Consider the following 20,771-nt stretch of genomic DNA (forward strand, 5'->3'; position numbering starts at 1 on the left):
GACTTTGCGAACATTCTTCAGTGGCATACAAATGCTGCTCCCAAACATAGATAGAAACGTTAGTAGTCTTCCTCTTAGTCCTGCCTGCTTTTGTGGCCGTGGCAAATGCAAACGTTTTTCATCGTTTAATTTCCCTCAAATACCGCGAAGGTCGGCCAACCCTGTACCAAGGCACGGTATGTACCTATCATACTGCCCGTACACAAAGGGACCGCAGAAAGCGGAATACAGTTGAGGACATATGGCGGAAATGACATAAAGAAATCTTTACATGAGTCTCATATCAGACTGATTTGAGTTCGCGATTCATCCAGCTCGTTGCAGCCTGCACGAGTCCTGCCGGAATTCAAAAACTTTTGATTTCTCATAAGATGCCGAACGTGTCAATAAGTTAACGTCGCCGACTATCTATCTGCAATTGCAGGAATTTGCTGGCCACTTTCCAAGTACTGCAAAATTGCATTTATGTAACAGCAAATGGCAGTGTGTATCTAGCATATTGTCCCTGTCCTTCAAAAATATCTTTGACCCATGCAGTTGATCCAGTTTGGATGTGAGTGGTGTATCCAAAGGAGCAGCAGAATCCGAAATCGACGTGACTTGATTGACCGCCAAAAAGTTCTTTGATGCCACTGCCAATTTCAAACAAACCCAAGTTACTGGACTTGCTCTGTTCACACTGATTGTGGTCAACAGTATGCGCTTTCACTATATAAATGGACACTTCGAAACTTGTCCCAATGTCTTGATATCTGAAAACTCCGTTAATGTAGACAACTGTTCGCAATACCTTTGCACAGGCAATGCTCGGACGCAGAGTCAAACTCTCCCTGCAACTGTGGTGGCGCAGCACGTTAGTAAAAGATTACGAGAGCGAACATCCGACAAGATTTATGTCGTCCAAAGCTCCATCACAAGCGTCAACAGCCGCACCGCCCCCAAAGGATGTCAGCCCCTAAGCCTTCCACCGAAAATGTTATTGTCGTCATTCGTTGCCGGCCCTTTTCAGAAAGAGAACGGCAAGCAGGTCACAAAAAAGTGGTGAAAATTGATCCCCAAACCGCTTCCATTTCACTCACAAATCCCAAGACCGAATCCGATATCAAGAACTTTACTTTTGATGCGGCCTTTGATGAAGATTCACGACAGGTGGAAGTGTATGATGCTACTGCGAGAATTATCGTTGATGCGGTTTTGGGTGGTTTCAATGGGACCGTTTTCTGCTATGGTGAGTGTTCCTCAATCTTGAGTGACCAGCTTTATGCTGACCATGCAAAACATATCTTTCATAGGTCAGACTGGAACTGGAAAGACGTTTTCCATGCAGGGCATAAGTGATGTTCCAGATCTCCGTGGTATCATCCCCCAAGCCTTCCATCACATCTTTGACCACATCTCGCACCGCTCTACCGAAAAGAAGTTTTTAGTACGCGTATCGTTTCTTGAAATTTATAACGAAGAAATCAAAGATCTGCTGGTAAAGCAAACCAAGGGACAGAAAGTCAGTGGTTTGGATCTAAAAGAACACCCGGAAACAGGGGTGTACGTAAAGGACTTGAGCGCTCATGTTGTGAAAAGTGTTCCAGAAATGGAGGATCTCATGACAATTGGAAATAAGAATCGATCTGTAGGCGCAACCTTAATGAACGAGAATTCATCTCGCTCACATTCAATATTCACGATCACGGTCGAGAGTGCTGAACCGGGAGAGGACGGAAAAGATCGGATTGTGGCTGGCAAGTTACATCTAGTGGATCTAGCCGGGAGTGAGAGGCAGAGCAAAACTGGAGCGAGTGGGGATAGGTTGAAGGAGGCGACAAAAATTAACTTGAGTTTGAGTGCATTGGGAAATTGCATCAGCGCGTTGGTAGATGGAAAGAGCTCCCATGTTCCTTACAGAGATTCGAAACTTACGAGTAAGTCACCGCTGAGGTAGTGTTACGGGTTACACGGTATCCTCTAATCGTCTTCCTATTTACAGGACTGCTTCAGGACTCTCTCGGAGGCAACGCTAAAACATTAATGATAGCAACTCTCTCACCCGCTTCATACAACTACGATGAAACTCTCTCAACTCTCCGATACGCCAACCGCGCCAAATCCATCAAGAACAAGCCAAAGATCAATGAAGACCCGAAGGATGCCATGTTGCGTCAGTACCAGGAGGAAATTGAAAAATTGAAGCTGGCGCTTGCTGCCAGGCAAAAAGGAGCGGGCGCGGAGGGCGCAGGCGTACCTCAAGTTATTACCAAAATTGTTAAAAAGAGAGTTGTTAAAAAGGTACCCAAGTTAGTGCCCAAAATCAGCGAACGGAAAGGAGTGGATGAATTCGGCAAGCAAGAATCTGACGCGGTTGGAATGTGATGGGTGGGTAGGGACCAGGGCGTCAAACTGGAATAGGATTATAGACGAGTTCAGATGTATCTTTGCTCATAATCCCCTTTCGAACCTCGACCCTGAGACCATCACACGCCTCCAAGCTCAGGTTGAAGCAGAAAAACGAGCCCTGCTAGTGTCCAAAGACATTCTCACATCAGAGAAGAATCGCATAGCAGCTGAGCTGGAGAAAAGAGCTCAAGAGCTCGAAACAGAGCGCACCATGCGTGAGACACTCTCGCAAAAGCTCAAATCACTAGAAACGCAACTGATCATTGGCGGAGGAGACATTGGAGGTTTTCTGCAGCACGTGGAGCACCAAGAGCGGCAACTGGAAGAAACGGCCACCAAGCTTGAACAGCAACTCCATCGTGAACGGATCCTAGAAGAACAATTGGAGGCTCGGCAAGAAGTTCAACTTCAAATGGAGGAACACTATGCCTCTCTCCAAGAGGAGGTAGACATTAAAACCAAAAAACTGGCAAAGCTCTTTGCTAAACTTCAGGCGGCAAAGACCGAAATCTCCGACCTAGAAGACGAATTTCGCGCTGAGCGTGAAGATTTTATTGATACCATTCGTGAATTATCCCGAGAATTGGGATTAAAAACAGCAATAATCGAAAACTTTGTTCCCGTTGAAGAGAAAATAAAGATCGAGCGACGCGCTATATATGACGAGGAGAGCGATGAATGGGTTTTAGAACCGTTCAGAGATCGAAATCTGGATAGGCGAATCCCAAGACCGTGTAGTTTAGGTGCAGGTGTCGTGAAGAGGCCTCTGTGTAGATATGCGAGAATGATGATCAGTTTAGGCATCGAGAGCATCAGATATCGACCCGATAATATCGTAACATTACCGGTGAGTGAAGAGTCATAATAACGGGTCCTTTCTTCTGGGTGAACTCATTGGGCAGCGTTGAATAGCTTGATATGCCAGAACACGCAAGCATCAACAACTCGGTACCTCGCCAACATCCCACAGCATCCCAAACGCTGAAAGGTGCCCTCGACTACGTGCTGGCCGCTGACGACGGCGAAGAAATCTTGGTGGCTGATACGGAGGTACCCGACTATGGGATACGACAACGAGCGAGGGCTGGTGCATCGATGCATTCCAAGCGCAAGGATGGCAGTGACGGGCGGAGATCGGGAAAGGTGGCAAAATAGAATTAGTTACGTGGATGCACAGGGCATGTATTTACTTTTGTTAGAGGGCTGGGCCATGTAAGATGACTTGGACGGTGTTGCCGTCATTGTGCTTAATTGATGTGATAAATACAAGAAAAGAATCACTAAATTACAACTCCCCACTCACTCTAGATTACCTACAACGATCATTGATTTTGTGCAAGTCCCATATTTTCCCGTCCCCTGCACTTTAATCTAGTATTTTTCATTCTTCGCAGGCTCACCAGCGGCCGATGGCTCCCCTCCAGGTCTCGTTGTTTCCTTTTTCGCTTCCCTTGTTGCTCTTGCAGCCTCCTCCCTTTCGTTTCTACGCTTCTTGCGCAGCGAAGCTGCTTCCTTGTCGTCTCGTCTCCGTATTTCCGCAAACTTTGGCTTCAACTTGATCGTCTGACCTTCGATCACAACTGGCGGCTGCAAATTTGGATTGGTCTTGACCGAGAGTTTCTTCTTGTAAATCGAAGAGTACCATTCATACACGAGTTGATGCCAGTCCGGCGGAAAAGGAGAAGGAACCTCTACTTGGTCTGGTTGGGGAAGTGGAGTTCGCAGGAAAACTGTAGAACACGTTTGGTAGTCCACTTCGAGATACGCGGGCAGGAACATCCAGGGTGCCATATAGTCGACGCGCTTGAAGATTGGTTTGCCAGAGTCGTCCTTGCCGATGGTAGGTACGACATTGTAGTCTACAGTTACCATATCGCCATCTTCAAGACTACGGGCAGGGTATGCACACTGTCGGGGAAATTGCCTATGCATAAGCGAGATCTTCCTTAAATACATGCGCAATTAAAACTTACCGGCTTTCCGTTGACCTTAACATGTCCTTGAATGACAAAACTCCTTGCCTGCCAAATGCTGCTTGCAAAATGACTTCTAAACACAACCACATCTAATCTCCGTTCAGTCTCCGCAAAAGCTAGCGCCTGCACAGGTGGAAGCCGATCTTTTTCTGCCTGTGTCATTTGTTGCAAGGGTAACCGGGCAGACCAATGCCGTTGAATTAGCTGTCTTTCCGTAATGTTTGGAACATGATAAGCACGGAGTTCCCGTTTCGCCGTCCATTTCTGTTGAAAGACTGATTTCCGAGTCAGGTCCTCTGGTGCATTGCGAGTCGCCAAGGCATATAGGTTATATTTGTTCCATGACATGCGGATGAGAGCACGGTTTGGGTCAAAAGGGTCTTTGACCTTCCATCTTATAATGCGGCCTGGCATGGTTTTGCTGGTTTATTGGAAGGGCAAAGTCAGCCGGATCAAAGCTCGTCGACCTCTTCGTGAGCGAACTCCATGGCAACATACGCTGTGCCACTATGCAGCTGTGCCACTAATGCTTACGTAGGCAGCCGCCCACGCGATCCTACGGATCCGCACCTTCAAGAAGCAACAATGCCTTGGAGTTGCGGTAAGAATGACGACGCCTTGGAGCCTGCAGTCGGTGTTCGTAACAAGTAGGAGAGATTCAAAAGTGTCGAACATTGCAAACACCGTTTCGGAGATACATAGAATGTCCCCTACCCGCCATATGTCGCCCTACTTTCACCAACGTGAACCCCCATTTTTGTCGTGTGTTCGGGTGAGCGTCAACAATGCATCGAGAACTGCGCTTTTGTATCTCGTCTCCCTCCTTTGTTGCATAATCTCCAAAAGTGTGTTCTGTTGAATGAGCAAAGCAGCTCCGGGACCTGCGCATGACAGCATGTGACACGTCGCTTCTGATTGGCTGATGACAATCCTCCCTTTTTTTTTTGTCGTTTCTATTTCTCAAAAGGAGCGTCACGCGCGCCCATACGAGTGGCTTAGTACAGTTGACGGAGGGTATATAAACGAAACGCAGTTTTCTTCCCCTCCCGTTCCTTCCTTCCCTCCTTCCCGTTCCCAGCTTCGCCTTTGCGTGCTTCACTTCCTACTCAAAAAATTCAAAAAACCCGTGTAGACATTGCACTTTTGCATATCCGTTCTGGAAAAGAGACTCCTTCACTGTGATCATCTCTTTTGTTTCAAGCGATCTGCAGAGTCTTTGTCGGTATTTCACATAAAATAAAAAATCACTGTCGCTAGCTGCTGCTTTCGGTTTCGACGAAAACAAACAAAAAACCTTCAAAATCACTTTCCGCTTCTCTTTCGCCAAAAACCTTGAAAGAAATGGCTACTACTGCTGCTCCTGCTGCTGTCCCCCCCACCGTCGACGGTGCCGCTGATGCTACCGCTGTCACTTCGGCTCCCGTCGAGCAGACGCCCTTGACGGCCGACCCTGCTGCTGCTGCTGCCGCCGCCGCGGCCGCCGCTGCCGCTGCCGTGCAGTACTCTCAGCCCATGCCGTATCCTGTTCAAGGTGGCTTGCCTATGACTGCTCCACCTACTGCTGCTCCTGCGGGTACTACGAGCGCCAGCCTTTATGTTGGTGACTTGGGTAAGTTATAATTCCACAAAGACGTTTTCCTTTCTGGATATGCTGTAACTAATAATCTTACCCGTCCCTAGATCCCTCTGTTACTGAGGCGCAGCTCTTTGAGATGTTCAACGCGCTTGGTCCCGTCGCCTCCATCCGTGTGTGCCGCGACGCCGTGACCCGTCGCAGCTTGGGATATGCCTACGTTAACTACCACAATGTTGCTGATGCCGAGCGTGCCTTGGACAACTTGAACTACCAGCCCTTGAAGGACCGTCCTATGCGTATCATGTGGTCGCAGCGTGATCCGGCTACTCGCAAAGCTGGCGCCGGTAATATCTTCATCAAGAACTTGGACCCTCTGATTGACACTCGCGCCCTGCACGAGACCTTTGCCGCTTTCGGTCCAATCCTCAGCTGCAAAGTTGCTATGGATGGCGACCAGTCCAAGGGTTACGGTTTTGTCCACTTTGAAGAGGCAGAGTCTGCTGAGCAAGCAATTAAGCACGTCAATGGAATGTTGTTGAACGACCGCAAAGTGTATGTATTTGCTGTTGATGCTTACTATGCGCTACGAGCTTTTTTCTTATATCGATCACAGCTTTGTCGGTTACCACATTCCCAAGAAAGAACGCATGTCGAAGATTGAGGAGATGCGCTCAAAGTTCACTAACATCTACATCAAGAACTTGGACGAAGCGGTCACTGATGAGGAGTTTAGGGACATGTTTGAGCAGTTCGGAGCTGTCACCTCTGCTGTTGTTTCTCGTGACCCGGATGGCAAATCTCGTGGATTTGGATTTGTCAACTATGGTAGCCACGACGAAGCTCGCAGGGCTGTTGAGGACATGCATGAAAAGGAAATCAATGGTAAACAGCTCTATGTTGCTCGTGCCCAGAAGAAAGCTGAACGTGAAGAGGAGCTACGCCGACAGTACGAACGCATTCGCGAGGAGAAGCTGAACAAGTACCAAGGTGTTAACCTGTACGTCAAGAACTTGGATGACAGCATTGATGACGAGAAGCTTCGCCAAGAGTTTTCGGTTTATGGGGTCATCACTTCTGCCAAGGTTATGCGTGACGAGAAGACCGGTACTTCGAAAGGATTTGGTTTTGTGTGCTTCTCCTCACCTGAGGAAGCCACCAAGGCTGTAACCGACATGAACGGCAGGATGATTGCGTCCAAGCCCATCTACGTAGCTCTTGCCCAGCGTAAGGAGGTTCGTCGCCAGCAGCTCTCGGCCCAAATGCAGCAGCGCCAACAGATCCGCATGCAGCAAGCGGTGGTACCTGGTGTTCCTGGAGCTTACCCAGGTGCGCCCATCTTCTACCCTCCTGCGGGTATGCCTCCTCAGGCGCAGCGTGCTGGTATGTTCTTCCCTGGACAAATGGCTCCTCGCCCGCGCTGGGTTGGTCCTGGTCCACAAGGTGCTCCTCAGCCTGGTCAGCCTCCTGTCCCTAGTGGTCCTTACCCTCCTCAGGCTGGTCAAGTTCCTCAACAATTTGGCATTCCCATGGCTCAACGTCCTCCTCGCCAGCAGCGTCAGGGTGGTGGACGCGGACAGCCCATGCCCGCACAACCTGGTCAACCTCGTCAAGGAGCTCCTGCTGTCATCCCCGCTGGACAACCAGGACAACCTGGAGTCGTTCCCCCCAATGCCGGTCGCGGTCGGCCCGCAGGTTACAAATACACGCCCAACGCCCGTAACGCTCCCATTCCTGGTCAGCCTGGAGCTCCCGTCCCTGGAATGCCTGGCGCAATCCCCGTTAAGCCTGTTTTGAACTCAAAGACCTTGGCCGACATGCCCCCAGACCAGCAGAAGCGTATGCTTGGCGAGGCCCTGTTCCCTCTCATTCAGCAGATGACCCCCCAGGCTGGTAAGGTCACTGGCATGCTTTTGGAGATGGACCAAAGCGAGCTTCTGCACTTGCTTGAGGACACCAAGGCCCTTCAGGGCAAAGTCGGGGAGGCCGTTGAGGTCCTCGAGGAACACATTCGTCAGCAGCAGCCCACGGACGCAGGTGAACAGCCTGCGGAGGAGAGCCAGTAAAGCCGAAGATACCCTTCAAGAGGAAATGCAGCGAGTAGCAATTGAGAACCCGATGGGTGGACAACTGGAGGTTGCTGTGCAATCGTGTACATAGTTGTGTGCTGCATGTCATCAGGGGGTGTTGTTCTGCGAACGGGAAGGTGGTCATTGGAAGGTCGTTTAGTTCTAGTTTGCACACTCCTTTTTTCACCCATCTTTTTTTTATTTTTTCGCGAGTCTTCTTACCCGCGCTTGGTTTTTTCATTGCATCATGTTTTTGTTCTTTTGAGTCTTCCTCTGGGTCCCTTTGTTATCTTGTATCTCTGACTGGAGGGTATTTCTGTCTTAGAGTAGGCTATTATCGTGTATTTTGTTTTCCGTTTTCGTTAGCAGCAGCGAAAAATATGAGTAGGAGATGAAGCACAATATCGTCTGTCCCTTTTTCAATTGATTTTGGCAATTTTGTCCTACTTGCAAGTGGGAGGTCGATGGCAGGACACTTCTGGTAGTTGGAGCGCTAAAATCGCAAAGATGCCTAATGAGCCAGCGCTGGTGACTAGTAAGCAATAATTGCATGCAAAACTATCCAGTGATGTTTGCAGAGAATAAGGGTGATTACTATCACCAGCAATAAAAGCCTCCAAAAAATACATTTACACCTACAAACTCAATTAAAAAGTAACAATCAAAGAGCTCCTACACTACATCATACACGAGTGTCATACACTGAACGCAATCTCTCCTGTTCAAAATCCTGTCCATGAATTGAAAGACAGTCAAAGTGTCACATTCAAACGTTTACTCTCCTCTCCTCCCATAGTCAGGCCGATAACTCCGTCCCTGTCGCTCCCAAAACTCCTGCTTACTCATCACCCGTTCCGCAGGCCATGTCTTACTTGGAACTCGACTGGATGCGTTCGCGTACCCACTAGGTGAGTGTACGGTAGGAGTCGTAGAATCGCGTTCGTACCGGCGTTCTCGTGGATCACGACCCCGGTCGCGTTCTTTTTCGCGATCACCTCCTTCTTGGTCGGGGCGATAGGATCTTTCTGGAGGGTACTCGGATCTATATGTCGCTGAACTACGGTACTCTGGACGATAGGTTGAAGCCGGAGGTCGATACCCAGCGGAAGGAGGACGGCTAAATTGTTCATTGCGCTCGCGATCTTCGCCATCGTACCGCTCACTTTTACGCGTGCCTTCCATGCTTCCATCGCGCGATCCTCCTGATCCGATCGTCCGAGTACGAGAGCGTGATCGTGGTGTACTCCCATCCTTCTGGCTGCGCGATGCAGAAGGCGATCTCGACGTTGTACGGGAATGGATGGAAGATTGGAGTGTTGCGGTGTACGAGACGTTGGCATTTGACTCACTCTCTCGTAGTCTAGGCCTCGAGCGAGATCTGGACCGAGAATGTCGAGACACAGGTGTTCTCGCCCTTGGGGTCCCCGAGCGGGATCGAACATCGTGATTCGGCACCACCGATGACCCATACCAGTCGTCGTGTCCTCGCTCCTGCCCATTGAGACTTGATGACTCAGCCTTCGTTTTAATACCCTCTAGGGAGCTGCCTCGTCTTCTCGGACTCCTCGTTCTTCGCCGATCCTCAAGATTGTCTACGTCAGACGGATGCTCTGGGTCGTACGGCGTTGAAACATCAGCTTCGATGCATGCACCTTCCACACTCTTCGTAAGAGAGTACCTCCGTCCGTTGTCCAATGGCGCGTAGTCAGCCTGCTTTTCAATCCCACTCTCCCGAGGAGATGCAAACCCTGATGATCGTCGCCGTGAGGCGCTATCAGGAACGGGGGATGGTGCTGGGAGAGGGCGCGCAGAACGAGGGCTAATGGTTGGCTCTCGGCTACCATCAGAGGTGTGAAGAGACGACATTCGCCCGTCGTCCATCCACGCACCACCTGGCGTTAGACTACCGCCCCTGTCTTTGCGCAAGGGGGGTGGTGGAGGAGGCGGGGGCAACCGTTCCCGTTCCCGTTCCCGATCATAGATTCGATTATCTTCATATTCTCTTCCGGGTGCTTTACTGTTTCTCACATCTCTCTGCCGCTCCCGCTCCCAGAGCTCTCTTTCCCAATCGCGTGAACGATTTTGATCCCTCTCCCACTCCCGTCGATCCCAGTCTCTCTCCCGCCCTCGTTCCCAATCCAGTCGCTCTCGCTCCCGTTCAGGATCCCTCTCTCGGTCGTAGTCGTATCCACTCAACATAGATTGAGGTCCCCCAACGCTGTTAATACCTGACTTTGGACCTGGGTGTGCTGCATGTCGATCATAGTACTCTCGCGGAGCCTGAGAGTATCTGGGGGGTGGCCCAGGTCGTCTGTAGTGATGTGGAGGGGGTCGAGTGGAGTATCCACCAGCAATACCGTCCATATGCGGTGGTGGGGGCCGTTCGGTTGGTGGCGGAGGACGGTCCATGCGCTCCAGTGGAGGATGCCCTCGGTCGGGGGCATAGTATCCACTATACCCACCATATCCCGGATACGAAGGTCGCCGTGACGGGTAAGGAGGAGGTGGTGGTGGGAGTGCCGACGGAGGATGATAAGTAGAGTACATTCCGGGTTGATATGCCGGTGGATTAACGGATTTCGCGGGTGACTGTAGAGACGAAGGAGCGGGCGGCGGCTGTAACTGAGGTGGCGATCGCGGTGCAGGATGCGGCCCCTGACTACTGGTTGAAGCTATTAGCGGGGTCGATGACGGTAGAGGTGGTGTCATCTCGCGCTTTCGCGTGCGCTCGGAACTTTCGGAAATTGTCGCACGTCGTTCCAATGAGCCTTCCAATTCGGGGTTTTCCGCAAACGCAGTAGCGGCGATTGAGGAATTGCTGGCACGTTGCTCAAGGCTATTTCCAGTGTCCAGCTTATCCGATACTTCTGTCGCTACAGACAGTGCCTTCATTCCAACCTCTTTTTGAACACCAAAGATAGAAGCAAGTCCCGAAGTGGGAAACTTCGGAAACTGACCATCGCTGCGGGACTCACTCGCCGAAGAGCTTGACAGGTCGGATGTCATCACATCGTCACTTTTGCGGGAGTTTACAGCACGCTGCTCACAGACTGTCATATGTTCTACCGTGACCTGTCTGGTCAAACTTTTCGTATCATCCAGCTTGCCCTCCGGAAGGGATGTTCCAACGCTGGCACTCTTGCTCACCGCCTCTTCATTGGATTTATCCATCTTCGGAAAAGGATACTCTTGCATAACAGAAGAGTTACCTGTAGTTGATTCCGGGATGGATGGAGTAGAGGGCGCAGAAGAAGCCATAAGCCTTTTCTTTGCCATAAATTCCTGAAGGGAGACTTTACGTATTACACCTGGCGTTGCAGCTGGTGTAGCTGGGGTGTCTGGAGACGAGGATGTTGAGGACACGGTCTGCCCCTTTGCAATTTCATTGTCAGGGGCTTGCTTGCTTAGTGCGGTAGAAGAGCTGACTGCGCCAGTGTCAACGGACCCATTGGATGTCTCCGACACCTCAATCTTTTGCCTTTTAGAACCATTCAAACCCTCATTGTTAGCTCCCTCAACCCGCAACGGTGGTGGAGACTCGGAAAGTTTGCGTTTCATATTGTCTGGCTCGTGTGTGACCTCCTCAGTGGCAGGTTCGTCGAAACTTTGTTCGATCTCATCTCTCGCCGCCTGTGTTGCCCGATCAGCCTCTACTTCTTGTTCTTTCGCCTTAGCCTCCCTCGCTTCCTCTTGCGCAAAGATCCAGGCCTTGAATCCTCCTCGACGTGGCATTGGACTAGGGGACGGGAGGTCTGGTGACACTTTTTGCCGCTTTAGGGCTCCACCGGTCGAATGTTCATTTTGTCGCATCTCCCTAGGCTCAGAAACTACAACGGTCTCGTCCGCATTGTCTCTGCGTCGCTTTCGGTTGAGAGACTCCGCTTCGCGAGGATGTTCTGCCTCGTCCACTGATGTTCCACCAGATTTAGTCCGGGCTCTCTTTTCCTGTCGCATCCTTTTCTGTTGAGCCTCCCGCTCCATTCGCTCAATTCTTGCTAATTGATCTTGTAGCTTCTTCTCCTCCCGAGACAGTCGTTTTCCGCTGCTCGAAGCTGCGAACAAATCGAGTTCTCCACCGTGTGTCTGATTATCAGGCGTGGCAGGAATATCTGGTACCACACGTTCCTCACGGTCTTCCTCTATCTCATCCTCACTTCGGAAATCCTGCCCATTTTTCCCCTTGCGTGATCCACTCTTACGCCGTCTCCTTCCACCCTTGAGTAGAGTCTCCTCGGGTTCTCCGTTGATGATCCGCTCGTGCAATTCCACTCCTTTCGCAACGAGACATGCATCTAAATCTTCACATATGCAGGGATATCCAATCCAGCCAGTGGCTCCTTTCCCAAGTACAATCTCTTCCGCGGGTCCCACTCGTTTGGTCGTGAAGATTGCAAGCATAATCTTCTCGTTCAAAGTCAGCCCGCTGCCATCTTCAACTAAAGGTTCGTCAGTCTCATCATCATTTTCCTCATATACCGTTACACTTCTCAGATGAGCATTGCATTTTGATGACATGGCATCGTCCCCTCCACACCAGTATCTGACATAACGACCACCTCGTTCACCCCATTCTCTAGCATCCACTGCTAACGGTTGGTCGCCCATTCGCAGGGCATGAGCAGGATGTGCAAATACAAATGGCGGCGCTAGGACACAATTATCAACTTCCAGAAGATCCAATCCTTTCGCTTTTTCTAAATTTTCCTTGCCGGAAAGAGCTCCTTTGATATCTGTCACATAGGTGTTTGCAGGAATATCGACCGTGGCGAAAAGAGCAAATCGCCTAACACCTGATACAGGGTTCGGGGGTAAAGGGTCCCAAACAGCTACCGGAATTTGATCCAGCAGCCAGTCAACCGAGAGCGGCACTAGAGCTCCAGTATCAAGGTCCGTGTTGCTCTCCCGTCGAGATTTGAACTCATTACTTTGTCTCCAGTCGCTCCAAACGTGTTCTATGTGTGTGCCAATATGTGTACTCGCAAATCGGGGGAATGAGAGCTCTCCAAACTTTGACGAGTGAGAGTAATATTCGGCTTCATATGCCGTTCCAGGTTTTGGTGCGTCGTTTTCGTCCTCGTCCGCTTTCAAGTGTCCGTCTCTATTGGACTGTGGTGTGCCAACTGTACCCGTTACCGTCGGTCGCCCCTTTCGGCGTCTTCGCACTTCTGGAGGACTTGCGTTGGCAATGCTACTTGGCTTTGCTCGAACTTTTATTCTGTTCCTCGCTTGTTTCTCAAGTCTGGAATCCGGCTTATCTCCTTCCTTCCGCTTTTTTGGTGAACATTTTTCCTGTCCATCCTTCCTGTTGCCACCTCCCCTACCTTTCCCTCTATTCTTCCGTTCTCTTCTTCGTTTCTGAAGCTCGACGGCACCGGCCACATCCAACTCTCGAGGGTCACACGCATCGCAAAAGTACACATCGGGAACATGTCGGTGATCGACTCCAACACACACCATGTGTTGCCACACTCCACACTTGTCACAAGCGATGGTATTCCCGTCATCGTCAGTGAATCCACAAATGCAGCGGATCTCTTCGTCATCCTCCACTATTTCGTCCTCGGTTCCAATGCCTTCCTCGTCTTCCTCCTTGCTCATGATTGCGTACGGATTGTTAGAGCTGATTTCGAAGAATGCTTTGCGATAAGACGGTTGGCTGTGCGACGAGGCGTCGAACTGACAAAGTGAGACCGTCAGTGCGAAACCTTCAGCACACCTTAGTAGCTCTTCCGCAGATGGAGAAACCCGATAGGACGCTTGCCGATCTACTCCTCAGAGTCGCCTCAGGAAGCAGCGAAGCGTCAGAGATAGTATCACAGGTCATGAAACGTCGTCCTCCAATACGTCTCTTCAACGGGGCACTTCGGAATTGACAGTGTTCAATGATTCTTTTCCGCCTCCTTTTCTGGGTGCGACTACGCATGAGTGCACGAGCCTCCACTCCCGCGCCACACAGGAACGTCATTAGACTATGACCAATAAACATGCAGGGCGCAGTGTGGCGCGACATGCTGCGCGACTTGGGACAGGATGATTGTGTTCGTTCAGATGTCAACCACGCAGCAAATGGAGACTAGGTATTGCATGATTACTGGAGGAAATACTGGCCTGGGCTACGCATGCGCAAGAAAACTCTTGGCAACAGGAAACTATTACATTACCCTAGGTGATAAAGTCAGATAATGAATTGTTGCGCTGGTCACCAACCCCCGCACATGCAGCTTGCAGGACTGCAGATAAAGCGCAGCGAGCTGTACAAAATCTCAAAACTGAGAACCCATCATGCGCCCACCTCATTGAATACCTCACATGTGACTTGTCTTCTCCAGAAAGCATTCATTCGTTTGTGAGATCCTATAAGGAACTAGGATTCCCGCTGCACGTCCTCCTAAACAATGCCGGTGTTTACCCAGGCTCAAAAAGGGAGACCACAGAGCACGGGACAGAGCTAGCCTTTGCGGTGAACCATCTAGGGCACTTTTTGTTGACAAGTTTGCTCTTGGATTTGTTGGAAGCTTCGGGGACAGGTCGAATAGTGAATGTTTCTTCAGAATTGCATAGAGGTGTGTTAAAAACTTGTCAACTGCTGAAACATGTCCACCAATTGCTCGGAACTACGATACAGGGGCCCCATCATCACCGGAATTTCCACCAACACCAGAAGAATACACCGCGAAAACCGCATACGCGACATCTAAACTAGCGAACATCCTCTTCACCTACGCCTTAAGCCCACGCCTCAAAACTACGACCGTAAATTCCTGCAGCCCCGGCTGGATACCATCCACCGAGCTCTCTCGTCATGCCCCCTTCCCTGCTCGTTGGATTATGCAGACGATTCTCCCTTACCTCCCGGTGGCGAGAACTGTGGAACAGGGAGCAGTAGTCTGTTGTCGATTGGTGATGGATGAAGATATAAGGGGGGTTACGGGGAAATATATGGGCAAGGATGGGGAGTGGATTCCAAGTTCTGAACAGAGCTATGATGTAAATATGGTACGTCTTCAGGTATGCATCTGTTTCGTGGCTGTAGTTAACGATTTGATGAACAGCAAAAGCGTTTATGGGAGGTCAGCTCCGAATTGCAATTGCGAGGTCTGTGGTAATAAGAGTCGCTGGCAACAACCAGGGAAGGCACTTGGTTAGGGCATGGGCCTGATCCTACAAGGTTGCGATGTTACAGTTAGCAGCAGATTTGCGGTCGTCCACGAGCACCCCGTGGGGATTCTTCTTTGATAACAAACAATAAGATGACTCTGACTTTGTTATTAGGCAGTATTTCCTTATTTCACGGACAACCGACGATATGAGACATGTCTCCTTTATTGGAGTTGGAAGAGAGGCTAATGACGGCGACATACGTAATGGAGCCGTTAAAGCATTAGAGGATCAACGAAGCTGTTCCCTTTCAGGAGGAGAGATTCAAGAAAACAAAAAAATCTCTGCTCGACCGTGAGGAACCATTGCAATCACAGACTCAGCGGACCTCACAAGCCCTCATTGTTCACCATCTATTCAACTAATTATGACTCTAACAAAAACGTACGAGGCTATTCTTATCTATCTTCTCTTATAAGATGCGGTCAAGTTCTGGAGACTGTGACAGTTACCTTTGCCCCGGGTCGTCCTGGCTGCTCCCGCACTACATGGATGAACCCATCCTTTGCTCCTTCGTTTGGCTGTAGAACACGGAAGCCTGCAGAAGCACTCTGCACAGCAGCGCTGTATCCAGACGGGTAATGGCGTGGAGAATTGACACGAATTTCAGTGGGATGAATGGTACCATCGCTGACGAACGTGAGAGTGAACAACCCGGTTTTGTCGTCAAACGACATTGAAAGCGGGATGCCTGCGATTGCGGTCGCGTAGGTGCGACTGTATACCTCGGCCATGTCCGGTCGGACGAGCCCGGTCTCCGGATCCCGGATGCCATTGTTGGTGCCAGTGATCTACGATCCAAAGACATCAAACGGATGTAGAACCAAGTAAATCATGTCCACGCCACGTACAGGTATGTAATCCGTGTACTCCCATCCAGTGTAGGAGAAAAAGTATTTGTCAGCGAGTCGGGAAACATCTCGGATGTACTCGATGTTCCCGCCTGACGATGGAGAGTATGTGTTGAATAATAGAGCAACCGCTGCAATCAATCACTGCTGTCGCTATTACCATTTTTCCATCCCATTTCAAACTAAAGGTGGACAGTAGATAGAGGTTAGATATTGCTCCCAACCGACATCCGCCGCACGATGGAATGCATTTAAGCAGAAGACAAGTCTAGGTAAAGCACTCCTAAACATACCTCGGTTAGCATTCCCCCACTTTGAAGGCGCAACATATCCAGAGACCGCTCGACGAAGGTAGCCTAATCAAAGTTCACCCAGCTTTGAATGTGAAAACTGAAGCCTCCTTTCCGATCGAACCTTACATTAAGATTAAAGAGCTGCGGAGGTTGGTAGTGGTGGAACTGCAGGGACCGAGAGGGACAATATCAACATGACCGTAGCCAGTAGCAGAACAGAAGAGAGAGCAACCCACCGACAGCACAGATTTTGAGGCATACTGGGTACCCCCGGGCGCATGGGTAAATCCTACCACAAAATTGTCCCATGTCACAGATTCGAAGAAAATCATTGCGTTGGGATCAACGGATCTGATGGCCGTGGCTATAACGTCGTAGAAATTCTGTAGATTCATTCTGTCGGCAACCCCAGGTACGAGAAGCCCGGGATTGGAAACAACATCTACAACCTGCAGCATCAGCAAAATTGAAAGAGGAGCACCACATCCCATGCATGCATTCACATACTCCCGGCCCATGGCTCGTTTATAAGATCGTATCCAAGGATATTCTTGAATGGTAAAAATGTCTGGGCGACAAGCTTCCAATAATTCGCAAAGGAGTCTCGTAGCCCATCATAGTTATCATATAGTCGTTGGTAGGCTGTGCCCGCAGCATATGAGAACTGAAGTTTATCATAATAATGCTTGCCACAGTCCTCTGGTGTAGGAACACCATTCTCTTGGAGTTTGTAAGGCCGGGCCTCAATGGGCACGGGGAATCCCAGTAGGTTAAGCGGGGAATGCGCGGGTTGCGCTGCCCATAAAGGTACGCCCTCCCCACAGAATTTTTCGCTGAGGCCATCCTGATGAAAGTCGAGAAGGACGTAGATGCCCGCATCCGAACATCTCTGGACGATGGTCTTCATCACCTCTAGGTACGTATAGTTATACTGGCCCCGCACAGGCTCCACACCAGGCCACATTATCCCTGAGTTCGCGACAAATAGAGTCGACGATTTAGATCTAGGTGTGCCATTCCGCCATGCAAAGGAAGAGCGCACAACACACCGAGGCGAATTGCAGTGACACCATGCGAAGCCAGAATGTCAATGTCATCTTGATTGAAAGACCATCGGGGCAAGGCCTCCGGACTGATGTCAGGATGCCATGGAGCACCTTTGTAGACGACATTTGTGCCACTAATAATTGCATTTTAAGTCTTGTCAACCTCAACATAATATATGCATGTCATTTTGGAAATCCGATATCATACTGAAAAATGCGGGATCTCCCAAGTTCGTCTACGAAAAGTGGACCCTTGGTGGAGACGATTCTTGTTGGCACCGACTGAGGAGGGATGTCAATGGCCGTCACACCCAGCAAGACGGCCAAGGCGACGGTGATGCTGAATCGCATGACAGGCTCGGCTGTCCTTTTGGACCGGGCGACCCCAACGTCCAGCAGGATTTAAATTCCCCCTTCCCATCGCCGTCAAAACGCAAAAAAGAAAAAAATTGCTGTCGCGGCGTGTACAAGGTGCCATTGTAAGAATGCTGTGGACAGCATCAGTCTTGCAACTTGTACGTGATCACCGGACATTCGCAAGTAGCGATGAGCCACACTGGTCCTCTGCATCATATCCTTGTAGAGTATACAAGTATATCACACGGTTTTTACATGAACGACATCTGTGTATACCTCATGACAAAGTCTTTGGCATGTCAAGACTCTAGTGGAAACAGCAAACTCCAATTTGCAGCACAAGCAGGAACGCTGTTCTGAACATGCGCTAGAAACAACCACCATAGATTGCTACATCGTCTGCATGTTTGAAAAGCCTTTTGCTCTTCTCGTCTTGTTAATGCGTGCTTTTTCCAAGGCTGTCCCCAAAATTTCCTGCTTTTTGTGCGCTAATAGGGCGCGGACTGCGTGCTTGCTTGCTTTTTTCCTTGTTTGCGCTCGATTCTGGTAAATCCTATTCACGATAAGGTTCCGCACGTGCAGGCAAGCGTGCTAGTTCAGAGACTGTCCAAGTCGTCGGCATGTTAGTCGATGGTGTGCGCTTGCATCACCGAACAACGCACTTTAAAAACTCTAATTTGTCCGCACGTGCATAAACCTTTGTTAGCTAGCAAAAAGACTAGAGGAAATGGGGGCGGATTATAGCTATAAAAGCCCACCCCCCTTTGTTTGTTCATGGCAGTCCAGATCTCATTCTCATCTACCCGCCTCTAACCTTTCAGGTCAAAGGCTGCTCCAATGCCCAACATTTTCCGCACAACTGCGTCGCTTCTAGCGGCATCAGTTATCCTTTCTAGTACATCTGGCACTGCGGCCTTTCCCGTCCCAGAGTGGATCACTTCTTTGAAAGAGTTTGGAACTGCCACTGAGTCCCTTTTAAAAATCCGCTCACTTGAGTTGTTTGGCATCCTCGCTCCACTACCCAATAATGCCCCACCGACGCAAGGTCCCTATCGAAAACCCACGCAGAAAGCTAGCGATCAGGTCCTTCTGTCCCCCGGCTTGACCGCTCGTTATCTGACACGCCAAATTGCAAACCATGCTGACCAGCCTTCGTTTTGGCCATGTACTGGTGAACCAACTCATGCTGTTTTCTGCATTGAGGCGGAGAGGGAAGAGATTGAGAAGCCTGGTGCTGGTAATGGCTACCGTCTTTTAATTTTCGTTGTTGAACTTTTTGATAATCATTCTCTTACTCGATAGGCAACTTCTCAAAGATCATTCCTAAATTCAATCCTTCCGTACAGGCAGTTGACCTGAAGACAGGCAAAGTTACCACATTTCTCCGTGGCATGACCCGCTGTGATGGGCTTCGTGTCACACCTTGGGGAACTGTCTTGGCTACGGTAAATGCCCACATGCTGTTATCATTATAAAACAGCCCAATCTCTAATACACGCAAATCCTTAACAGGAGGAAGACGACAAAGGGGGTGTATACGAGATCTTCGATCCCTTCAACCTACCTGCTGGTACCACCGTCACTGATCGTGCGACGGGAAGCATTGCTGATGCGACCGGTGCAAAAGTTGACAAGGTGGTGAAGAGGACTGCCCTGCCTACCATTGCCTGGGAAGGACTTTACATTGATCCTTCTGGCGTTGTCTATGGAGGAGATGAACTGAGACCAGGTAAGAATCAGGAAGAAATTGTCGTTATGCAAGTGCTAACTCATGTTCTTACGATAGGAAGCGGCAAACAAGGAGCAAACGGTGGTTCCCTCTACAAGTTTGTCCCAACCAAACCTCTCAAGTCCAAGGGTGTGATCCGTAACCCCGCGGATTCTCCCCTGGCTGCGGGTGCTGTGTACGCCTTTCAGGCTTCTTGTATTGCGCATGGTGAAGCCAAATTTCCACAAGCTGGCCAAGGATGCGAGATTGGCGAAGGTGGTTGGGTGCGTATCCCCAACCCCTCTGCGGCACGCTCGGAGGCCGACCGGGTCCGAGCCACAGGCTACTACAGACCAGAAGATCTTATCAACGACCCTCACTACAAAGGACCCGGTGTGCGAATCTGCTGGACCAATACTGGGGCTGCAGATGCTAAAAACTACGGAGAGGTTAATTGTCTGATCGATGAGACAGTAGTTACAGATGGAGAAATTTCGAGGCATCAGCAGAGCTATGCGACCATTGGAGGGAAGGTAGCCTATGCAACCGCTAATCGGTAGGTCCCATCTTATTATTATCTTCATGGGCTGTTCCTTTCTTGTACGGTTTCCTGACCTCGTCATTTCCTCTTTTGGCTACTAGCTTCATCACTGGCACACCAGAATTCAACCAGCCAGACAACCTCGACTTTCAACCCAACTCTCGCAACGTTGCGATCATTGAAGACAACCCGAACGGAGATATTTTCATGTGCCTTCCTGATGGCGCAGATAAAGATACGGAAAGCGATGGATGTATTCGTTTCCTCTCTGTCAGGGACACATCAGCGGAGCCAACTGGATTCACGTTTTTGCCCGGTGGAACCAAGGCGATTCTGTCCATCCAACACTCCAATGATGAGTTGATGACCAAGGTGGATGGCTTTGATACCGATGATATCCTTATCATTGAAGGGTTTAGGAAGCCTTTATGGGCCTAGAATATAGTTTTTTAGAATGGGAGCCTCGATAGAAATAGTAGTGCGTCCGATGTGGACATGGCAATACAACCGTACCTTAGAACTTCTTATTGGCATTGAAATAGAGTACGCAGGAAGTACCTAATAGAGTTTTTTAACACCCTTTTTGTGGAGTAGCATGGTAGTATATGCATACCAAGATGGGGTGGTCTGGTCTTGTCCGTTGTTGGGCGTCCGTATCCCAATGGTTGCGTATGTAGCGTCAGACCCCCGCTAATGTGTCGTTCATTCGACAATGTTCAACTGAGGCCAGTATGGTTTCCAAGTTTCTGGCAATAGGTAATTTGATGACATTACATGCCCAAATTATGTATGCCTGGTAGCCTCCGCATGA

General features: G+C 49.8%; 7 protein-coding genes across 7 annotated transcripts; 4 read left to right on the forward strand and 3 right to left on the reverse strand.

Moving 5' to 3' along the window:
• Nucleotides 1-945: 945 nt before the first annotated feature.
• SPPG_01608 (uncharacterized protein) lies at nt 946-3,684 on the forward strand (the record flags this gene model as incomplete). Its single annotated transcript, XM_016749927.1, has 5 exons — nt 946-1,228; nt 1,293-1,916; nt 1,982-2,360; nt 2,419-3,235; nt 3,301-3,684. The coding sequence occupies 5 exons, from the start codon at nt 946-948 to the stop codon at nt 3,541-3,543; spliced, it is 2,346 nt and encodes a 781-aa protein (XP_016612214.1). The 3' UTR covers nt 3,544-3,684.
• On the reverse strand, nt 3,567-4,817 carry SPPG_01609 (mitochondrial 37S ribosomal protein NAM9). Its single transcript, XM_016749928.1, has 2 exons — nt 4,362-4,817; nt 3,567-4,296 (listed from the first exon to the last, which is right to left on the reverse strand). Exons 1-2 carry the CDS (start codon nt 4,776-4,778, stop codon nt 3,760-3,762), a joined length of 954 nt encoding a protein of 317 aa, XP_016612215.1. The 5' UTR covers nt 4,779-4,817; the 3' UTR covers nt 3,567-3,759.
• A 520-nt stretch (nt 4,818-5,337) lies between these two features.
• Nucleotides 5,338-8,420, forward strand: SPPG_01610 (4 family polyadenylate binding protein, types 1, 2, 3). The gene is made up of 3 exons (XM_016749929.1): nt 5,338-5,973; nt 6,045-6,492; nt 6,554-8,420. Exons 1-3 carry the CDS (start codon nt 5,706-5,708, stop codon nt 8,001-8,003), a joined length of 2,166 nt encoding a protein of 721 aa, XP_016612216.1. The 5' UTR covers nt 5,338-5,705; the 3' UTR covers nt 8,004-8,420.
• A 197-nt stretch (nt 8,421-8,617) lies between these two features.
• SPPG_01611 (uncharacterized protein) lies at nt 8,618-13,895 on the reverse strand. Its single transcript, XM_016749930.1, has one exon. The coding sequence runs from the start codon at nt 13,602-13,604 to the stop codon at nt 8,781-8,783; it is 4,824 nt and encodes a 1,607-aa protein (XP_016612217.1). The 5' UTR covers nt 13,605-13,895; the 3' UTR covers nt 8,618-8,780.
• Nucleotides 13,896-14,069: 174 nt separating this feature from the next.
• On the forward strand, nt 14,070-16,052 carry SPPG_01612 (uncharacterized protein). Its single transcript, XM_016749931.1, has 4 exons — nt 14,070-14,172; nt 14,228-14,569; nt 14,632-15,002; nt 15,059-16,052. Exons 1-4 carry the CDS (start codon nt 14,073-14,075, stop codon nt 15,110-15,112), a joined length of 867 nt encoding a protein of 288 aa, XP_016612218.1. The 5' UTR covers nt 14,070-14,072; the 3' UTR covers nt 15,113-16,052.
• On the reverse strand, nt 15,500-17,733 carry SPPG_01613 (uncharacterized protein). The gene is made up of 9 exons (XM_016749932.1): nt 17,563-17,733; nt 17,358-17,488; nt 16,816-17,277; nt 16,545-16,750; nt 16,435-16,473; nt 16,309-16,371; nt 16,176-16,197; nt 16,016-16,107; nt 15,500-15,955 (listed from the first exon to the last, which is right to left on the reverse strand). Exons 1-9 carry the CDS (start codon nt 17,703-17,705, stop codon nt 15,590-15,592), a joined length of 1,524 nt encoding a protein of 507 aa, XP_016612219.1. The 5' UTR covers nt 17,706-17,733; the 3' UTR covers nt 15,500-15,589.
• An 815-nt stretch (nt 17,734-18,548) lies between these two features.
• On the forward strand, nt 18,549-20,533 carry SPPG_01614 (uncharacterized protein; the record flags this gene model as incomplete). Its single annotated transcript, XM_016749933.1, has 5 exons — nt 18,549-18,948; nt 19,014-19,156; nt 19,224-19,440; nt 19,498-19,975; nt 20,062-20,533. The coding sequence occupies 5 exons, from the start codon at nt 18,549-18,551 to the stop codon at nt 20,396-20,398; spliced, it is 1,575 nt and encodes a 524-aa protein (XP_016612220.1). The 3' UTR covers nt 20,399-20,533.
• Between the last annotated feature and the right edge of the window lie 238 nt (nt 20,534-20,771).

The sequence above is a fragment of the Spizellomyces punctatus genome, assembly GCF_000182565.1.
Source record: "Spizellomyces punctatus DAOM BR117 chromosome Unknown supercont1.2, whole genome shotgun sequence".
In the NCBI taxonomy this organism is placed as follows: domain Eukaryota; kingdom Fungi; phylum Chytridiomycota; class Chytridiomycetes; order Spizellomycetales; family Spizellomycetaceae; genus Spizellomyces; species Spizellomyces punctatus.